The sequence below is a fragment of the Vicugna pacos genome, chromosome 6, assembly GCF_048564905.1.
Source record: "Vicugna pacos chromosome 6, VicPac4, whole genome shotgun sequence".
Taxonomy (NCBI): Eukaryota; Metazoa; Chordata; class Mammalia; order Artiodactyla; family Camelidae; genus Vicugna; species Vicugna pacos.
In genome coordinates this window covers 25,082,469-25,102,755 of record NC_132992.1, presented here as the reverse complement: position 1 = coordinate 25,102,755, position 20,287 = coordinate 25,082,469, and the positions used below count along the sequence as shown (strand labels likewise).

General features: G+C 45.1%; 1 protein-coding gene across 5 annotated transcripts in view; it reads right to left on the bottom strand.

Moving 5' to 3' along the window:
- The window catches only part of RASGRP1 (RAS guanyl releasing protein 1), an 80,859-nt gene that overhangs the window by 14,852 nt on the left and 45,720 nt on the right, over window positions 1-20,287 (bottom strand). For 2 of the 5 annotated variants that reach the window (XM_072962699.1, XM_072962695.1), the window contains exons 4-12: window positions 13,883-13,945; window positions 12,810-12,941; window positions 10,734-10,887; window positions 7,562-7,735; window positions 6,447-6,563; window positions 3,961-4,236; window positions 2,414-2,494; window positions 997-1,101; window positions 92-201 (exon numbers count right to left, since the gene is read on the bottom strand). In XM_072962699.1, coding sequence (XP_072818800.1) covers window positions 92-201; window positions 997-1,101; window positions 2,414-2,494; window positions 3,961-4,236; window positions 6,447-6,563; window positions 7,562-7,735; window positions 10,734-10,887; window positions 12,810-12,941; window positions 13,883-13,945 — 1,212 coding nt within the window. Of the gene's footprint in view, window positions 1-91; window positions 202-996; window positions 1,102-2,413; window positions 2,495-3,960; window positions 4,237-6,446; window positions 6,564-7,561; window positions 7,736-10,733; window positions 10,888-12,809; window positions 12,942-13,882; window positions 13,952-20,287 lie in introns of all 5 variants that reach the window. The other 3 variants (XM_072962696.1, XM_072962697.1, XM_072962698.1) reach the window with 3 other exon arrangements.

Genomic DNA, 20,287 nt, shown 5'->3' with positions numbered 1-20,287 from the left:
CATCCGAGTTTGCAGAGTCTTCTAGTAACACATTCATAAAGCATTCTCACCAGCAGGCTCATAACCACATTTCCTATACACAAACCCTCACCTGTCCTTGTCCATCACACAGAAGGAAAATGGAAAACTCGCAGCAATCTTCTCAAACTCTTCCTGAGAAATGTATCCATCCTGGTCATGATCATAGTTCTTGAAGACAGACTGAAAAAAGGAGTTGTTTTGGTGATTATCAAAGAGAAACCAATCATTTCTCCCTTTAGCCAATGGAACAGCTGGAAAAAGGCCTCTTCTCAGTCTGAGTGAGGGGAACGAGGGAACATGCTCCTTGAACTGCTGCAGAGACGCAGCGGGTCACATCCCACAGCCTCTGGGGGCGGCTAGGCCCTTTCATTTCCGTCTGCAGGTCACTGCCCTCAGCCTGGCTGCTCTGAGCCCTGAGCTCACTGTGCTGAGGGATGCCCCCCCCCCGCCCTTCCTTCAGCGCACAGCTCAGATTGCAGCTTCAGCTCATGGCCCAGTGGGAAGTGCTCCCTACCCGGCTCTTATCCTCTACGAGTTGTTCTGTCATTTGCTGGCTCGTACTCTCCTACTGTTACACTGAATGGTCCACAGGAGAGATGTGGAAATATGAAAGCATATACCCTCAACATTCAGCACAGTGAACTGAATCAAACAGTGCCAAACTTTTCAGTTTTAGATTCTCCTCATCACCCTTACTGGATCCCCAAAGCTTTTCTAACGCCTCTCTGCCCCCAAATCAACCGGCAACCTTTAAATACATGCTCTCTCGCTAGGCCTTTAAGAGGTACGCCTCCCCCCCGTATAAGGCCGAAGTGTGCTGGCAGAAATGTAACTTCTGAACTGTTCTGCCGCCACAATAGGAGAAGTGGTTTCATGTCTCTTCCCTTTGTATTTCTACCACTGTGCGCCCCTCCGCGCACAAACAGAACTAAGCCAGGCAGTGCCTTGTGTTTGCGGAAACACAGGTGTACTTACGTCCACCATCCTCTGGACGTGTTTGCTTATGGTCTTTGGGTCAGGTTTGGGAGATACTCCAGAGGCCCAGTCCACTAGTACTGGTGGCTTTGAAGGTGTTAGTGGCTAAAATGAAATATTCAGAGAAATCCCCGTGACCATAATGCAGTCTTACAACCTACAGCTCTTCCCTCCCCATTGCCTGATAGCTGCAATGGGGACAGCCCTCAGGACGTGTGGCAGCAGGGAGCGGAGCGCCCGCACGTAGCTGAACTCCAGTGCAGCAGCCCTGGCTAACAAGTAGTGTGCCTGACAGTGTGCCAAGAGCTCCTCACGCATTTACCTCCATCTAAGGTAATTTACAGTCCTCCGTACGCCTGGGTTTCAGTTCCCTCACCATTACAGCTTCTGTTGAAGCTACTGACAGAGAGTAAAAGTAGATCATTTAAATTTCCTCTCTGTTCTCTACTTACTATTTAGTAGAGATGTGGATGAAGAGAAAAGTAGCTCAAAGGCAGAAAGACACACACAAAAAAACCCTGAGGCCTAGACAAGCTGAGGTGGAATCGATTCCTAAGTATTTGAGACTTGGTGTAAATTAAAATCTCTTTCAAAAACAAAAGAAGGTCTGATGCCCTCTAATACCCTGAAAATGGAACCTACCAAATCTTTTCAGTGACCATCTTTGATTACAATAGAGACAATGAAATTTAGCCATCTGAACAGAAAAGCTGAGTTTCTTACGTAGAGGAACTCTACCTTTGAGTGCCACTTGTTTTGGGGCTGGGAAGCCTCCCAGGAGACTGTGGATTATTGGTCCTTCAGAAGGAAGATGAACTACTTCACCAGCTGCCAGGGGGGCAGGGCCAAGGTCAGCTGTGAGTCCCTGCTGAGCAGCACCAGGGCTGCACTGTTTTGAGGGCTTCTCAGCACAAGAGGTCAAAAGACCCAGCAAACTGCTGTTTCTGAACCAGATGAATACAGGCTGATACAGCTTTTCTATCTACCAAGCTGGAAATCCTCTGAAGTTAAGCATCTGATTAATACACACATCAGTATTATCAACAAGTCAAGGACGAGAAACAACTGATGTAAGGACACTTCACACTCAGCAGGAGGGAGCGCTCACTCCAGCCTGCGACGCCGTACCCCTGCTCACGTTAGTAAGCCACCGGCTGATCCCACCGCTCCTCCCGACACTCACGGCAGGCAGTTCTTCACTGTCCACATCTTAGTCTATCCCCTCAAGTAGTGTGCAGACTCTTTATGATCAGGAACTATTCCTCGGACATGCTGAACCTTTCCCCATTCCTAGCACACGTTTGAGCACACAGTAGAAACTGAACGAAAGCCCACTCCTTAAGATGAATGACCTTGATGAGCAGCTTGTAAAAAAAAGCACATGTTACACGTGGGAGTCCTAGTATGAAAAACTCACGGGGGCTTTGTGGTTCCTGGGCTCCCGGGCATAGGAAAGCTCGTAGATCTCATCCTCAGTGTAGTAGAGATCTAGGGATAACTGCAGATCAAAGCAGAGCAGAGTTAATCGCTGGGATGCTGTTTGCCTTTCCCAGGGCTGATGTGTTTCTTTCCTGTTCTTCCCCTCCAGTGGTTTACACTTCTAGGCTCTAAGTCATTTGTTTTTAAAAATTCACAGAGTTTGGAGGGTGTGACACCTACTGCTGCAGTATGGGCAAGCATTAGTTCCTTATTAGAGTGTTTTTAAATTCTGGCAAAGTCTCAAGATGCTCTCTTTTAAACTACAGTTTAATGTCTAAGGTCCTATGTAGAGCTTAGGCCAAAGGCCCTGCCTGGTTACATGCTCCACACCTCATGTGTTCTCCCCCAAGCAGATGGATGATCTGAAAGGACAGTCTGCGTGGCCTGATACTATTCAAATTTGATTCCAGCAGCGGAACCCAGTTTAAGTAACAGGTATTATTAAACAATATTAAGAGTTAATGAGTTTCATATATCTTAGAACTATAAAATTTTAGAGGAAAGAGGTCTTAGAAATAATCTTGTTCTTAACCTAGATTCTATGGATGGGCTTCAGGACGCTCAGAACTCAAAAACATATACTATTGAGAATATATGGCTTATGTATATTTTGTGGGGAAGAATGTTCACAGCTTTCATCACAGAATTTGTGATTTAAAAAAGGTCAGATTCAGTGCCTCTCTCCCCAGATGATGACATCTAAGGCCGAGACCTGACAAGGTTGCCTGGCCAATTAGCGAGAGGGCTCAGATTAGACACCAGCTGATACCAAAACAGGGCTGGATCAGAATAATCCTGTGAAGTAGGAAGAGGCAATAGTGATCATTCCATTCTGCCAAAAAAGGTGGGTTAAAAATTGTGTAATTTTAGAACTGAAAGAAGTGAGAAATCATCACGGAGATTAATCCCCATGATTTTACAGAGGAGGAAACAGCTAAGTCCTCACAGGCACACAGCTGGTGAACTACAGAGTCACAGGTCTGGAAGGGAGTTCAGCTGATCTCACCCTGCACCACAAGTGTTCGTCTGCCTGGCTCTGGGAACACGGATCAAAGCCAGTGGTGGCAGGATCCAAATAATGATTTACTTATCTACTTACTCACTCACTGCCTCGTCCTTTTTATGAGAACCCACTGTCTCCATCTCTTACCAAGTCTTGTATTCTCATTTGCTGTCAGCTCCTCCCACAGAGCTTAGGCCTGGCTTTTGCAGGGTGGGGAAACACTCCTGGAAGTGCCAAAGGGCATACTGCTTAAGAGCACAGCCCCGGTGTCCCACCACCTGGTTCTGAGCTGAATAACTTGTGGGCCTCTGGCAAGGTATGTCTTTGTGCCTCAGTTTCCCCATCCATAAAATGGAGGTGATACCAGCGTCCACGGCATGGAGTTTTTATGAGCATTAACTGAGCTGATACTTGATAAGGTGCAGGGATGGATGCCTGGCACACAGAAAGTGCTTAGTGATTTGCCCGCACACAAGCCTTACCGTCAGCAGGTGCACCAAGTCCTTGTTGGCCTCCAAGGGTGGGGCCACCTCTTGCAGCTGGACCAGTTCATTGATATGATTGTAAAGGGCCAGCAGCTTGTGGACATTGACCTTCCCCTCCTCCAGATAGTCAGGCATGGCTTCGTACAGGGAGATGAGGTCCTTGAGGTGCACCCCCAGGATGGGGATCTTGAAGTGGGTGCACTCCCCGTAGGCGCGCCGGTAGTTGTCGTAGTTTCTGCAGGAGGACAGCAGCTCGGTCATCTCACCCAGAACCTACAAAGCAGAAGAGACCCAATCACAGGGAATCCCCCAGGCAGGCTGTGCTGTCTGCAGCAGCCACCTGTTTACTCACGGTTCCTACCATGATCTCACCCCACACCTCATATGTCAGGGGAGGAGCGACGCGACTAAAGGTGCAGAGTATGACTCCCAGATTAAAACTCCAGCTTATGTCAAACGTCACTGAGCACATTTACAAAATGCAAGTTACGCTTTACTTGCTTCTACTACATAAGCAGAAAATTTTACATGAGGTTTCATCTACTGTTTTTATACTAAAATTGTTCTTTTTAAAAACAAATAAGCATCTGATAAAACTTTTAAGGTACAAGAGAATACAGTGTCCCTCTGACCTCTGTCCCCAAGCCATGCAGTCCCCTTCCCTAGTGTCTTCCAAACGCTTCCAGAGATACCACATTGCATCACACTCGAAGGGTGACGCCTGCCCGGCTGCCTGAGGAAGTGTGTGTTTCCAGGACGGCCTTCCGTCGTCCATCGCCTGTTCCTACTCCTTATGCTGGGCCTTAGCTCGATGAGTCTCAAGATGGGCCTCTGTCTATGAAGCAGGCGACATTCCACTCACACACCGAACCCCTAAACAGGGAGACTGAACAGACTAGACCAATTCCCAGCAAAGGACCCGAGAGGGGATGGGGCAGAGGCCTCGGGTTGCTGTGTGTGGGAGCCAGCACCCTGCCTGGACGGGAGGGGGCGCGCTGCTCACCAGCACAGCAAGGGAGCAGCCGGGTCTGCTCTTCTTTTCAAACACACCTGGGTCAAGTCAGCACATGGTTCACAGAACCCCATTCCCCGTGTGTGGTGACCAGCTTTCTCAGAAGCAAAGACAGGAAGGGGAGACTGCCTGCTAATCATGTCACAACACAAAATTACATTTGAAACACTGTGCCAGAAATTCTTTGTCATAAACTTGTGGCCTGAGAAGTACCATTTCTCACTGATGAAGAACTCAAGGTCTCAGAGTGAGCCTCCCGCACTCGCTCGGAGCTGGCAAGAGAGCCTCATCACACACCACTAGCAGCAGTGCGGGTGAGTGTGAAGTATGGAGATGCTCACGAGACGGGGGACCAACCACAAAAGTGAGATTTTTGTTCCACTTAGATGATGCAATAAACCCTGGGGTGACACTTGCTTTAACCTTGGACTTAATTCGCTCTGCAGACCACCCTGAAGGTGAAGCAGCTACAGACAAGGGAGCGTTGCTGTGGGGGACCCCAAGCTTTAGAGGAGCAAGCTAAGCGCCTCTGTCACCTCTGAGACATGGGCAGTCTTCTCTGTTGTTCCGCCTGGTCTCAGCAGAACCATGAGGGGATGATAAGGTGACCAGACCACTGGGAGGGCAGGATGGGGAGGCATCCCCAGACCCCAGCTTTGTGGGGGCAGGGGTGGTTAGTAAGGGACTTCCTGAACGGAGGCTGACACCTGGGAAACGGATGGGACAATGAGGCTTAGACATTTCTCCTGAAGAGTCTCCCAGTGTGCCAGCTCGGGAGGCCTGCTTGGTCCTCTTGTGTGAGATGAAATGCTCAAAGAGCAGCCATTATGGAACCCACAGCATCCATAGCTGCATGTCTGTCTATACTGTATTGTGGCTTATATGAGTTAAGAACAGCCCTACAGCATAAAAGATTAAAGTCCTTTCTGCAAAATCTAACTATTAATGTAGGAAAGTACATAGGACATTTAAGAAAAATACTTCCCAATAAAAACTGCTGCAAACTGAAAAGCTCATTTCCAACTTTCTGGGAAAATCCAATTGTCCAGAATGTCACTAAGAGTTCTGCTTAGCTCAGTTTCTAACGTGTCACTTCATAATCTCACTTGACATGCACACTGAACTATAGTCACTGAACTATGGTCCCTTGCTACAGCAAGGGAGTGGATACTAAAGATGGTGGCTCTGAACACTCAGTGGCATATGAACAGAGGAAAGAGACACACAGTTTCAAATCGCCAGCGGGAATAGGTAGAGTAACACTGAGGCCAGACCGAATCACAGTCACTCTCAGATCTGCGGCGTCCCTGTCCTGGGGGTTTTCCTGGGGGTTGCCTCCTTGGTATCGTGCCTGGTTGACAAGGGATGGCGTGGTTTGGAAGTGCTCTCTGGGTTGCCCCTCAAGGAGGATACACTGACACTGGTCCTAGGAATGCTGCTAAAGGGCCCCAGAGGAGACAGGAGCACTGACCTTATTGATTTCATGCGGGACATGTGAACTTGTCTCCTTGAGCCTGGAGATGGAGCTGTGACACAGCCCTCCTATCACAGCCATCAGCGTATTGAAGTTCTGCAGTTGGTGGAGCTTCTGTGACACAGAAAACAGCAGGGAGCAGAGTCACTGTACATGTCAGTTACATGGGAGCTTAGAGACTGCTGCTTGTCTGTGCTACGAGTCTTCCTGATACTGGCCAAAGGCCAGCGATCAGGTATTGGAATTTTCTATCCATTTCTTCCCTTACGCTTAATTCCAGACCATTAGGTCCCAAACCTAGTAAAGCATCACATCTTCCTCCTTTTGTTGCAGCTGGACCACCCTCCGTGTCAGTGGTTTCTAAGAATCACCCAAAGTTCTTATTTAACACAGATTTCTGGACCCAAGTCCAGATGCTCTCATTCCCTGGATCTGGGGCTGAGCGTAGGGATCCGTGCTTTTAACACACCTTTAGTTAATATTAGAGCAGGTGGCCGATGTCCCACATTTTAAGAAACACTGGCGTGGAACGTCTAGAGCTGGAAAAATACATCATTAAGTGTAATCTTTTATAACATTCACCCCAAAGTAACCAGAATGTTTTATTTCTGAGGGCAATGCCAGTGCTATATAGCACAGTAACTGGGAAGACACGCTAGAATCTCTGTGGAACTTCAAATGTGTTTGTGTTCTCACCAAATGCTTGAACTCTGCCCCTCAAACATTAAACCCCAGGCATTTGACACAACATGGGCTCAAAGACCTAACTCTCGTTGGTCCAGCTCCACAAAAACCCGGGAATGCGCTTCCCTTTGCCACGTGGGCCACATTTGGGAGAGCAGTGTAGGCTGGTAAGCATCTTCTGAAACCCGTTAAAGGTCTGAACAGATCCAAACCTGTACCCTGACCTCGAAGATGGCCTTTACGACCCTCTCCACATCGCCCTGCGTGGGAACTAGGAAAATCACCGTGCCTAGATCTGGGGACAGCTGACGGTGCACAAACTCCACCCCGAGGTTCATGAAGGAAAAGAAGCTCTAATGGGTAGACGAGGCCGGGAGGGGATAATTTCCCTCCTAGGCCAGGCCAGAAGTCTTAATCCAGTCACTCACCTGTGCCACCTGGATGAACTTGATGAAGACCTGAGCCCGGAGCTGCGGGGTGGGGCGGCTGAGAACCATCAGCTGCACCCACTGGGAGACGCCGTTACACAGGGCGATGGACCGCTCCATGGTGGGGTTCTCCTTCACGCAGCTATTCACAAGGTAGTTCTGATAATCGGAGAACTGGGGAAAAAGAAACTCATCAGGACTGCTGCTCCGGTGTTCTGGGAGGTCCGAGGGGCAGATCACCTCTGCTCAGCGGATGGCTAGACTCTGTGATGGGACAGAGGAGCTCTTGGCCCTCTGCTCCCGCGTGTCCTCCACCTGGCTGACAAGAAGGGGAGTGAGGGCATCTTTCTTCCTCTACCCACAGCATGGTCTCTCCATCAGAAGTCATCAGCATAAACAGATGTTACACATACTAGTTAATTCAGTACTGTATTCGAGTAGATACCCATAGTGTCCCTTTTAAATTCCAAAGAGTAGTATTCAAGAAAACTCTCAGGACAAGTTCCAGCTCTGCTGAAGTTAAGGGAAAAGAGACAATCTCACTTCTCTCTCTCCCTCCTGTTTTCTTAACTTAAAAATGGCAGGATAACATCTGCCCTGTTTGGGACATGGAATTGTTAATAAGAACAGACACGATAGCCCGTAAAGGCACCTTAAGTTTTCAAAGTGCTACGTGAGTGTGACTTGGTGCTAACACGATAATTATTAATCTCATGCTGAAACAAGGCTATTTAGATTTCCTTCTGCTCACCAATTTCTGAGCAGAAGCCAAGTGAGTGGAGTACATGACACCTGCTTAGCTATTATGTGGTGACCATACTTCCCCAGCCAGTTAATGGCAATGATTATGGCTGACAATGAAACAGCAGTTGTGAAACAGGAACTGTCCCAGAAGATCACCACATAACCCATGGCCACATAGTTATTGTGGCCCTGACACAATGCTGCTCCAACAGTGTAACTGAGAGGGAGGCGTGGCCCGCTCTGCCCCAGCGCTCCCACCGAAGTGTGTGACGCTGCTCCCCTGCTCTGGCCAGCTCTCCACTTCTGAACGCTCCTCTCTGAGATCACGTGTGACCACGTCACACAGTATAGCCAGCAGAATGTGAGTGGAAATGACATGATGACTTCTGAGAAAAAGATGTAAGAACCAGTGAATGACTGGCTATATTGTCTTTCCACGCTGCAGAGATCATAGAAATTTTTACCAAGATGGAACCCCCCTGTCCGGGTCCTCAAGCACCTGGGATCAGCAGAGGCCCCTGCTGACCTGTGTCAGACGTGTAGCGTGAGGGAAGAATTAACTCTGGCTTTGTTAAGTCACTGAGACTGGGTGGGAAGAGGGTGAGGGGACTGTTATCAGTGTATATACCTTACTCCTGCCTGACCAGTAATACACTGATGAGAAGAATCTCATAATCTAAATAGAATGAGTGCAAATTGACTGAGCCCCATTTCCCTGTGCTGGGATCGCTGATGGGTGGAAAAATATGGAGACCAAATCTGCTCTTTAAGAGAGACATATAAAGCAAACATCTTACTGGTTCTAAGAAAAGTTTCCCCTGATTCATTCCAATGAATACATTGATATACCTCTCCCACCATAAATACAATGTATTGAATCCATTTTTTTAAAAAAGAATTGTCTCAGTACACTTCTTACACCAAGTATTATAATAGTAAGCAGAAAATACTAAATGTCACTCAATTTATAGCAGAAATAAATTTCCCTCCCACCCTACGTTGGAAGAACACTTGTTTGGGGAAACTGTTTGGAACTGCGTAGGAAAAACAAAAAAAATCCCCCCAAAGTCTTCTGCTGTGGGGGACCATGCCATTCAAAAGAAACGAAGATTCACACTGATGTTTCCCTTTGCAGACAGAACCCTGCCTCAACCCTGGGGGAGCACTGGCTGCGAGCCCGTGTTCTACACTGACTCCTCCCTTCCATGCCCCCTGCTCCGAGCAGGGCAGGGAGCAGACGTCCTGCGGGTTGGACAGAACAGCCCTGCCAACTGGGCCCCGTACAGCTCAGATTTCCAGCGTGATAAATGGCTCTCTTCAGTGTCCTTCCTGTGACAGAGGCGGCACTGCCAAAAGGACACTCCCCAGGCGGAGCTTGCCAGTGGGGGCTCGTGGTTCTGTCTGAGGGGTGCCAGTGAGGAGACCAGGGGGCCACACAGATTAATGCTTGGAGATTTATTTCCAAATGGGGCTGGGTAGGTGGAGGTTCCTGGCTGATTGGCCAAATAGCTATGTAAAAACAGGGACGATGTCAACGTTAGGGGAGAAAAGATATAAAATCCCTGTCACCTGGTTTGCAGCTCTCCCTCCAGACACAACCAGGCTCAATAACTTGGTGCTGAGTGACCGAGAGGGGCATGTGATCTTGGCCTTAGCTCTGAGTCTAATAAACTGGGTGACTTGGTCCAAGCCTCCCCTGGGGCCTCCATCCCCTCACTGGGGCACAGATGCTTCTAAGAAATGCACCCAGCAACCAGGCAGTCTGTTTTCGGAGCAAACCTGAAGACTGCATCTTTTGATAGTGGCAGGGACTGAGTGGTGTCAAGGTGTCATTTCTTGGGAAGGCACACGGGCCAGTGAGGGTTTGATGGTATCTGACACGTTGACGAGTTCTCTTGTATCACAGGTTTAAGGAGCAAGGTTTGGGTCGACACAGTTTCTCTCTAGAACCAGGGGTGACTGCTGGGCCCTGTCAGCACTACTTCAAAGTTTAGGCATATTCTGGGCTAGACCAGGAGCACTTACTTTATTCTGGGATTTCCCAGAGCTACCCAAAGCCTATCCTAGAATGAACTCGAACTCTTACAGGACTGAACCCCATTTTGCAGGGAGTTTGAAAATTCTTTTAGAATTCTGGAAGCCTAATGACTATCATGGGTAAAATGTGTGCGCACACTCGTGTGCGCAAGGTATCACGTGTGCTCTTGTCACCTGAGTGAGGGGTGAGTGAGGCAGGGCGCGCTTAGACGGCTGGGGGAGCAGAGCAGGAGCAACAAATAATTCAGTGTGTCCGGATCTTCCCGACTATACAAAGTCTGAGGGGAAAGCCTGCCAGCGCTGAGGGGGCCTCCAGGGTTCGGGGGTGGCTGGCCTGCTGAATTTCTCGGCTTATTTTCAGAAGTTTCTCTCCAGCCCCCTGGGGCCATACCGATATCCTCCGGAAGGACTTGAACTCCAGGTAGGTAAGGTGCTCGGATAGCTCCTCTGGTTCCAGATGGTCAAACAGCAGGGAGACTTTCCGTTTCTTGCTGGTGTTTGATTTTATCCTTTGAGTCAGTTTCCTGGACCAGTCGCGGGCATTGCTTTTGCGGATAAAAGTGAAAGGGAGAAGACAGCAAAAGAATAAATCAAAATTGCTTTTTAAGGCAAGTAAATCCATTAACATTTCCCACAAGAGTGAACAAAGCATTATTAGCTAACTTGCCTCGGCCGAAACAATGCATTAACAGTTTCCCCAAACCAGTTTTCCCATGGCTCCAACTAGGAAGCCTTGTGGTTTTCCATGAACCCTTTGAATGTGCCATGGGAACTGCGTAAAATGCGTTCACCTTAAGGCCGTGGGAAGGACTGAGTGTCAGGCGTTGGTCACGGTGCCCTAGCCTTTGGTCCTGGCACCCCTGTCTAGCCCTGGCGTGTCTGCTCCCCCCATGCCTCCTGTGTGTTCCTTCATCTCATGAGAGTGACGGGGACTCTGGTGGGAAATCTCAAGGTAGTGGGGCAGTTTTCATGCTACAGAACCACAGAGAGCCACACGGAAGAGAGGTCGTGCTGCGGAATCGTGTAGAAACATGTGGTTACTCTGGGCAGACTTGCGGCATTTTTCTCAAATGTCCCCGGTCACCGAAATGACCAAGGAAGCCTTGTTAACCCTAGAGTTAGCCCCACACACATTTTCTTGTAACCAATCCATGCATTTGTTAGTCAGTTTCGATTTCCTTCCCTAAGGAAGCAAAGGGAAGCAGCCGCTTTGAAAGGCAGCAGGTTGCAGATCTGTGTTTCCCAAACTGGTCTTCCTGAGAACCTTGTCTTCTGACAAAAGGCTTCTATGGTCAAATGAGTTTGGGAAAGGCCACAAATTCTGTTGCCCCCTCACCCAACGAGCATTAACAGACTCTGAGGTGCACTGCAAAAGGAGAGTTTAACTCACTATTCCTCAAGTATACCTGGTCAGGCCGTATCCCACTAATTCCTAAAGAATATACCGTGGAAAATAGAGGAAGTCAGCTAGGCACGTGCTGGGACAGGCGATCAGGACTTGAGAACCACCCTGGGCCCTATGTGCTGTGTTTTCAAAATGAAGACACTGTTAGTTCAAGAAGTTCTTTTATCTTTCAAGTTATTATAATTCTAAGCAAAGTAGTACAGAGAGTCCAAACTGATAGGTTTATTTGGCATTCTGAAATGTGATTTGGAAATCGTTTCTGCACAGCATGGCACAGGGCGCTGTGGGCTCTCAGAGTCCAGCTTCTGCTCTGGCATTCACTTAACCAGCTGTGTGACCCTAGTCGAGCCAGCTGTGCTAAGCCTCAGTTTCCCAGGATGCTGGATGAAATGATCTTTCAAATGTGTTTCAGTGCTAGAACTCTATATCCTAGGGATGTGTATTATTCCGAAATAAAGCAGCTACCTTGTGAAGACCTTAGCACGTGGTGAGTATGCTCTCCTCTCCCAAATGAGGACAGGCGTCCATTTTTCCAGAGTGGGACAGTCTCATAAATAAGAAATCCAAGGAATAACCTGAAATATTCTTAAGATCCTTTTCATCTCTCTAAGTCAAGGTGTCTCCCACAGATGTCCGTGTATTTTATAACCCCCCTGCTCGACCCACTGTCCAGCAGTCCCTTCTCCATGTGTGAGTTCAGGATGCCTCCAGGCATCAGCTGCTGAAGCAGCATGAATTTACTCACTGCACTTTCAGTTTCTTATGACCTGGATACATTTTAGTCAGTATTTTGCTACCTGATTTCCTTTTCACTGGGGCGTATTATTAATTTCTGCTCTTGGATATTAGTCCCCCACAGAGTTACCACCAGGGGCTTTGCTCTGCTCTGCTGGTAAATGTCAGGCTCTTCTCTCTGGGGAGGCGATTGGAACCTGCCTGTCTGGGGGCTTCTCGAGGAGGGAGAGCAGCGGCCACACCGGGAAGCGGGCCTCGCTGAGCGGCCTGGATTGTTCTATAGGAGGGAGGGGGTTTCGAAAGGGGAGTCAGAACCTTGACACTCACATTTGAGTTGTGTCGATCAGGCGGCAGTGCAGCTCCTCGCCATTGGCTTTCACCAGTTCCTGGAACTCCTCCATAGTGTTTGCCAAGCTGGCATCCATTTTAAACATGATCCAGAATTCCGTTATCCAATACCTACAAGGTGCGAGTTCAAAACCACAGTCCAAAACTGAAGCCAAGGACTCACATTTTGGTGGGTTCTATCCATGAAGAGGATTCAGATACACAGGCTGGTTTGTCCTTCTATAGTCCCGGGAATACAGAATGTATATTCTCTACACAGAACGTAAGGAGCTGGGGTGGGGGTGGGGGGAAGAGAAGAAAACCACCCTCTGACGATCCTCTGCCCTGCACACATACTACGTGCGTGCTGTGATAAGGTGTAAAACAACCACAGGAGCCATTACAGCGGTTTAGGCACAACTAGGTGTCTCAGAGAGAATTACAAGTAAGATAACTGCAGACAAACCAAATGCCCAAAGTGGGACCACGCACCTGTAAGTTACACTGTATTATATCTTAAAATAGTAGATAGCCACAAAAAAATGATGTTGACAAAGGTTTTTTTTTTTTTTTACTGACTAGCGAAGATTCCTATGATTTAAAGCTAAGTGACAGCTATAGGATACAGAACTTTATACATACTTTGATCTCTATTATGTTTAAAAAAACTTGGAAAAAGACTAAGGAAATATACGCAACTAGGTAGTTGGATATGCGTGATTAGTACTGTAGTTATATTCTTTTCTATATTTTCAAAATGCTCAAATATGAGCTACACTACTCTTGTATTTAGGAATAAAAACAAAGTAACCTCTTCCTTGTGTCACTTGATACCAAAATGCTGTAAAAGTGATGAAAACATTGGTATAAAGTATTGAGCTCAGGCACACCAGAAAAACTGACTGCTCTGTTGAGGAATTCCCAGTATTGACAACTGTCCTTTCCTGTCTTCCCAGAGGTATTATACAGATGGTCAGGAAGGGAAAGGCAAGGAAGACGAGGAAAGACCTAGAGCCCTTGCTTTTTCATTTCACCAGACTCCACAAAGTCCCAAACACATGCAGAAACGTTACCTTACAAAATAGCAGATCTTAAGGCAAAGCCCTGGTGAATTCTTTGCCAAGGCATCCTTATATGTAGGGCTGTGGTTAAGGGAAATGGAAGCCTCTGTGACAGAAACCAAACAACGTCTCATCTTTGGAAGTATCCGCTAGAACTGCCTCCCCAGCCCCCAAAATAATTTTTTTAATGAAATTTTTTTCTTATCTCTTGGGCCACAGGATAAAACCAACTCGATGTGTGCAGCTGTGTGCCTGTTATCACTTGGAAGGGCGAAGACGGTGGCTTTATGCAGCCCATGCTGAAATGGCTTAGAGAAGGGGGCCACAGCAACTCCTGCAGCAGTACAAGTAGGAAGTCAGCAGCACGGCAAGTGCAAAGGGAACATCTTCCAGGATAGATCACAGGCTAGGCCACAAAATGAGTCTCGTAAATTTAAGACAACTGAAATATCCAGCATCTTTTCTGCCCCCAAATGCTATAAGACTGGAAATCAACTGTAAGGAAAAAAAAAAATGCAAAAAAACCAGACATGTGAAGACTAAACAACATGTTACTAAACAACCAAAGGATCACTAAAGAAATCAAGGAAGAAATAAAAGATACCTGGACAACAAGTGAAAATGAAAACACAATGTTCCACAACCTCTGGGACACAGCAAAATCAGTTTAAGAGGGAAGTTCACAACAATACAAGCCTACCTCAGGAAACCAGAAAAATCTCAAATAAACAACCTAACCTTACACCTAAAGGAACAAGAAACAGAAGAACAAACAAAACCCAAAGTTAGTAGAAGAAAAAATCATAAAGATCAGAGCAGAAATAAACAAAAGAGACAAAAAAAAAAAAAGAAAGAAAGAAAAGATGAAACTAAGAGCTGGTTTAAAAAACATTGATAAACCTTTAGCCAGACTAATCATAAAAAGAAAAGAGAGGGGGAGGATACAGCTCATTAGCAGAGCACATGCCCAGCATGCACAAGGTCCTGGGTTCAATCCCCAGCACCTCCATTTAAACAAACAAACAAACAAACCTGATTACCTCCCCCAAAATTAAAAAAAAAAAAAGAAAGAAAAGATAAAAAGAGTGGGCCCAAATCAATAAAATCAGAAATGAAAGAGGACTTACAGCTGACACCACAGAAATACAAATAAGAGATTACTATGAACACTTATATGCCAATAAAATGGACAACCTAGAAGAGATATAAAAATTCTTAGAAAGGTATAACTGCTCAAGATTGAACTAGGAAGAAATAGAAAATATGAACAGACTAATTACCAATAATGAAACTGAATCAGTAATTAAGAAAACTCCCAAGAAACAAAAGTCCAGGATCAGATGATTTCACAAGTGAATTCTACCAAACATTTAGAAAAGTGTGAACACCTATCCTTCTCAAACTATCCTGAAAGACTGCACAGAAAGAAATGCTTTCTAACTCATTCCATGAGGCCAGAATCACCCTGATACCAAAATCATACAAATAATATCACAAAAAAGGAAATTAAAGGCCAATAGCACTGAACACATGATGAACATATATGCAAAAGTCATGATGAACATATATGCAAAAGTCCTCAACAAAATATCAGCAAACCAAATTCAATAATACATTAAAAGATTTGTACACCGTGATCAAGTGGAATTTATCTAAGGGATGCAAGTATAGTTCAATATCCACAAATTAGGAGTGGGAGGACACAGCTCAGTGGTAGAACGCATGTCCAGCATCCCTGGGTTCAATCCCCCGTACTTCCATTTAAGTAAAATAAATAAACCTAATTACTCCCCCAAAACAACAACAACAACAACAACAAATTCACACAAATCAGTCAATGTGATTGATATACGACATTAACAAACTGAAGAATAAAGATCATGTCATCACCTCAATAGATGCAGAAAAAGCATCTGAGAAAAACTGAACATCCATTTATGATAAAAACTTCCCACAGAGTGGGTACAGAGGAACTATACCTCAGCATAATAAATGCCATATATGATAAGCCCACAGCTAACATCTACTCAACAGTGAAAAGCTTTCAGCTTTCACTTTAAGATCAGTAACAAGACAAGGATGCCCACTTTTGCCACTTTTATTGAACATAGTATTGGAAGTCCTAGTCATAGCAATCAGACAACAAAAAGAAATGGAAGGAATCCAAATCTGAAAGGAAGAAGTAAAATTGTCACTGTCTGCAGATGACATGATACATATAGAAAATCCTAAAGATGCCACCAAAAAACTATTAGAGTTCATCAGTGAATTCAGTAAAGATGCAGGGTACAAAATTAATATATAGAAATCTGTTGTATTTCTTATATTACCTCTGAACTATCAGAAAGGGAAATTAAGATAACAATCTCATTTACAATCACATAAAAAAAATATCTAGGAATAAACAGAAGTGAAAGACCTGTACTCAGAAAACTTCAAAGACACTGATGAAAAAAACTGAAGACAACACAGAGATGGAAATATATACCACATTTATGGATTGGAAGAATATTGTTAAAATGACCATATTACCTAGGGAAACCTACATATCAATGCAATCCCTATCAAAAAAAATGGCATTTTTCACAGAACAAGAACAAATAATTCTAACATTTCTATGGATACACAAAAGACCCTGAACAGCCTAAACAATCTTGAGGAAAAATAAAGCTGGAGGAATCATGCTTCTTTATTTCAAACTATACTACAAAGCTACAGTAATCAAAACAGTATGGTGTTGATGCAAAACCAGACATACAGATCAATGGAACAGAATAGACAGCCTAGAAACGGAGCCACAATTATATGGGCAGTTAGTCTATGACAAAGGAGGCAAGAATATACAGTGGGAAAAAGCCTCTTTTTATAAATGGTGTTGGGGAAACTGACAGCTGCATGCAAAAGAATCATATTGGACTATGCTCTCACATCGTGCACAAAAATAAATTCAAAATTGATTAAGGACTTAAATATAAGTCCTGAAACCATAAAACTTCTAGAAGAAAACTTAGGCAACAAACTCTGACATCAATCTTCGTAACATTTTTTTGGATATGTCTCTGTGGGCAAGGGAAACAAAAGCAAAAATAAACAAATGGGACCATATCAAACGAAAATGCTTTTTTGCACAGTGAAAGAACTATCAGCAAAATGAAAAGGCCACCTACTAAGTGGAGGAGATATTTGCAAATGATACATCTGATAATGATAAAGTTTTCTCCCTCAATGTGGAAATAACATGAAACATTTATTTTAGATACCAGTTAAGAACAGAGCTAGGTAATCCAATTTTTACTGCATCACAAAAATCATCCCTTCACTACAGTGTAAGATTTAAATGCAACCTGCACAATGGTACCTATTATATAAAATGTAGTAAGATTGCTGCTGCCCTGTCAAGTACTTTCAGTCCCTACCCGGGTCCCAAATATCCAAAGAACTCATTCAACTCAACATAAGAAAAATAAACAACCTGTTTAAAAACACACAGAGGAGCTGAATAGACATTTTCCCAAGGAAAACATACAGATGGCCAACAGGCACATGAAAAGATGTTCAACGTCACTAATCATCAGGAAAATGCAAATCAAAACCACAACGAGACAACATCTTACACCTGTCAGAATGGCTATTATCAAAAAGACAAAAAATAACAAGCGCTGGCGAGGATGTGGAGAAAAGGGAACCCTCCTGCCCTGCTGGTGGAAATGGAAAACAGTATGGAGGTTCCTCAAAAAATTAAAAATCGAACTATCATATGATCCAGCAATTCCACTTCTGGCTATTTATCTGAAGAGATCAAAAACACTAATTAGAAAAGATATGCAGCCCTGTGTTCACTGCAGTGTTATTTACAATAGCCAAGATATGCACAACTAAGTGTCTATCAACAGATGAATGAATAAAGGACATGTGCTATGCACACATACACACAATGAAATATTACTTAGCCATAAAAAAGAATGAAATCTTTCCATTTGCAATGACACAGATGAGACCTAGAGGGTATCACGTTAAGTGAAATAAGTCAGGCAGAGAAAGACAAGCACTGTCTGATTCCACTTACATGCGGAATTTAAAAAAACAAAGCAAACAACAGAGTTATAGGTACAGAGAACAAATAAGTGTTTCCAGAGGGGAGGACGGTACAGGGAGGAAAGAAATGGGTGAGGGAGATTAACAGGTACAAAACTGCAAAATAAGTGAGGCATGGGTATGAAATGTACAGTGTGGGGAATATAGTCAGTAACTAGGTAGTATCTTTGTATGGTGACATATCATAATTAGATTTAATATGGCGATCAGTTTGAAATGTATAGAAATATCAAATCATTATGTAACAGAACTAACAGAATGTTGTGGGTCAATTATACTTCAAAAAACAAGCTCATAGTAAAAGAGATCAGATTTGTGGTTACCGGAGGCAGGGGGTGGGGAGAGGGAGACTTGGAGAAAGGTGATCAAAAGGTACAAACTGCCAGTTACAAGATAAATAAGTACAAGGGATGTACTGCACAACATGATCAATATAATTAACACTGCTCTGTGTTATATATGGAAATTGCTAAGAGAGTAAATTCCAAGAGAAAATTCTAAGAATAAGAGTCATCACAAGAAGAGCTTTTTCCATTTTTTAGTTTGTATCTATATGAGATGACAGATATTCACTTCATGATGTATGTAAATCAAATCATTATGCTTTAAACTTTAAATGTATACAGTGCTTTATGTCAATTATATCTCAATAAAACTGGAAGAAAAAATAATAAAAATCTGTAACTGTAGTTTAAAACCATTGGACGTATTTAATTAATTGGAATTGTTCCAATTAACGAAACAGTTTTCAAGGTCCCTTAAAAATGCTGGGTGGGACATTGTAGACTTAAAGAAAGAATGGTAAGATCTGCAAGTTAAACAAACCCCTAGAAAAAAACTACGGTTGTGAAATTTGTGCTTTTCCTAGAGACTTTAATTTAAAAGACTTAATTTTTGATGGATTTACTGCTGATAAAATTTGTTCCTGAGAGCGCTAAAACAAGAACACAAAACCACACACACATCGACAAACATAATCAATATAAAAATAAGCCCAAGCAAATGGCGAGCTTCATGAAGTAAAGGTCCTGACGCCTGCCTTGCTTTGGGCATAAAAGGTAGAGAATGGGATGAATTTACACTTCTTTTGTGCCACATTGCTGAGGAAATCCCTCCCTTCAATGCAAAGAGACTCAAGCACAGGCACATTCTAGATAAATACGTCTTAAGAGTCTATATTTTTATTATTGATAGTTGGTGACATTTTTATCTTCTCCCTTTTTAATGAGGAAGGGACACTAAAAACCCATTTTTTTCCCCTTCAAAAATTGGGTGGACATTCAAATCAACATGGTGCCTTTTACTGTGGAGCTGATCTTCCTCCTGGTTGCTCCTTACCCCTCTCTTCACATGTGCAGCCCGGCTCCTGTGTGCAGAGCAAGCTGTGTAACCCCAGCAGGTCGGTCTGCAGCACGCCAGCCCCGAGCCCGTGGGGCAGGTGGGACGCCACGCAGGAGGGCAGAGCCTCCAGGGTCACCGATCCCCTCTGCCACAGCTGGGGTGGCCCCAAGGGAGGCAGGTGCCTGCTCTCTCACTTGAGATGAAGCAAAGGGCAGCACCTGCAGGCCAGTAATACGGGGCTCAGGCGTCGGCTGACCCGGGGTAATTGTTACTGTTTGCTGGAAGCTTCAGGCGCCACATCTTTCCTTCTCCTCAGAGCCAGAGCTGTGGCAATGACGTCCGGGGACAGTTCTGCCTGTGCTTTTCAGGCATCTGAACTCTTCAAAGCATGTTGTTAAATTCTTTTTTTCTCTCTCTTTTAACAATGGAAAAGCAGGAAGCAACAGGAAAGCATGTGAGCTTATGTAACTAACGAGGAAAAGGGCCCATTCCACTCTGGTGTGTTGAGAAGTGCCGTGTGGTGCGAACGGGGCTTCCGAGAGAGCAGAGGATGGAGCCAGAGGGGCAGTGGGGTGGGACTGTGGAGGGCCGTTTCCTGGCAAGTGAGGAGTCTGACATCACCGCTCTACTTGCAGAGGCCCTGAAGCAACAGCCTACCTGGTCTGCTTCTCAGGAAAGTAACGTCAGAGGTGGATGATGAGGGAGGTGGGTGGCTGTGCAGATGAGGAGCCCAGTACGGGACAGGGGCCGAGGAAGAGACCTTGAGGGCCCAGATGAGGGTAGAAGCATGTGAACGGACAGAAGAGAACAGATAAGCAGCATTTCTGAAGAAGAAACCCTGAGACTGGGTGATGGCTCTGCAGGAGATGAAAGGCAGGGGGAGTGGAGGGTGCTTCTGATGTTGCTGCTTTAGGCAATCAGATGGGTAACAATATTGTTACCTGAAACTGATAATGAAAATACAGGTGTCAAAGCAGAACT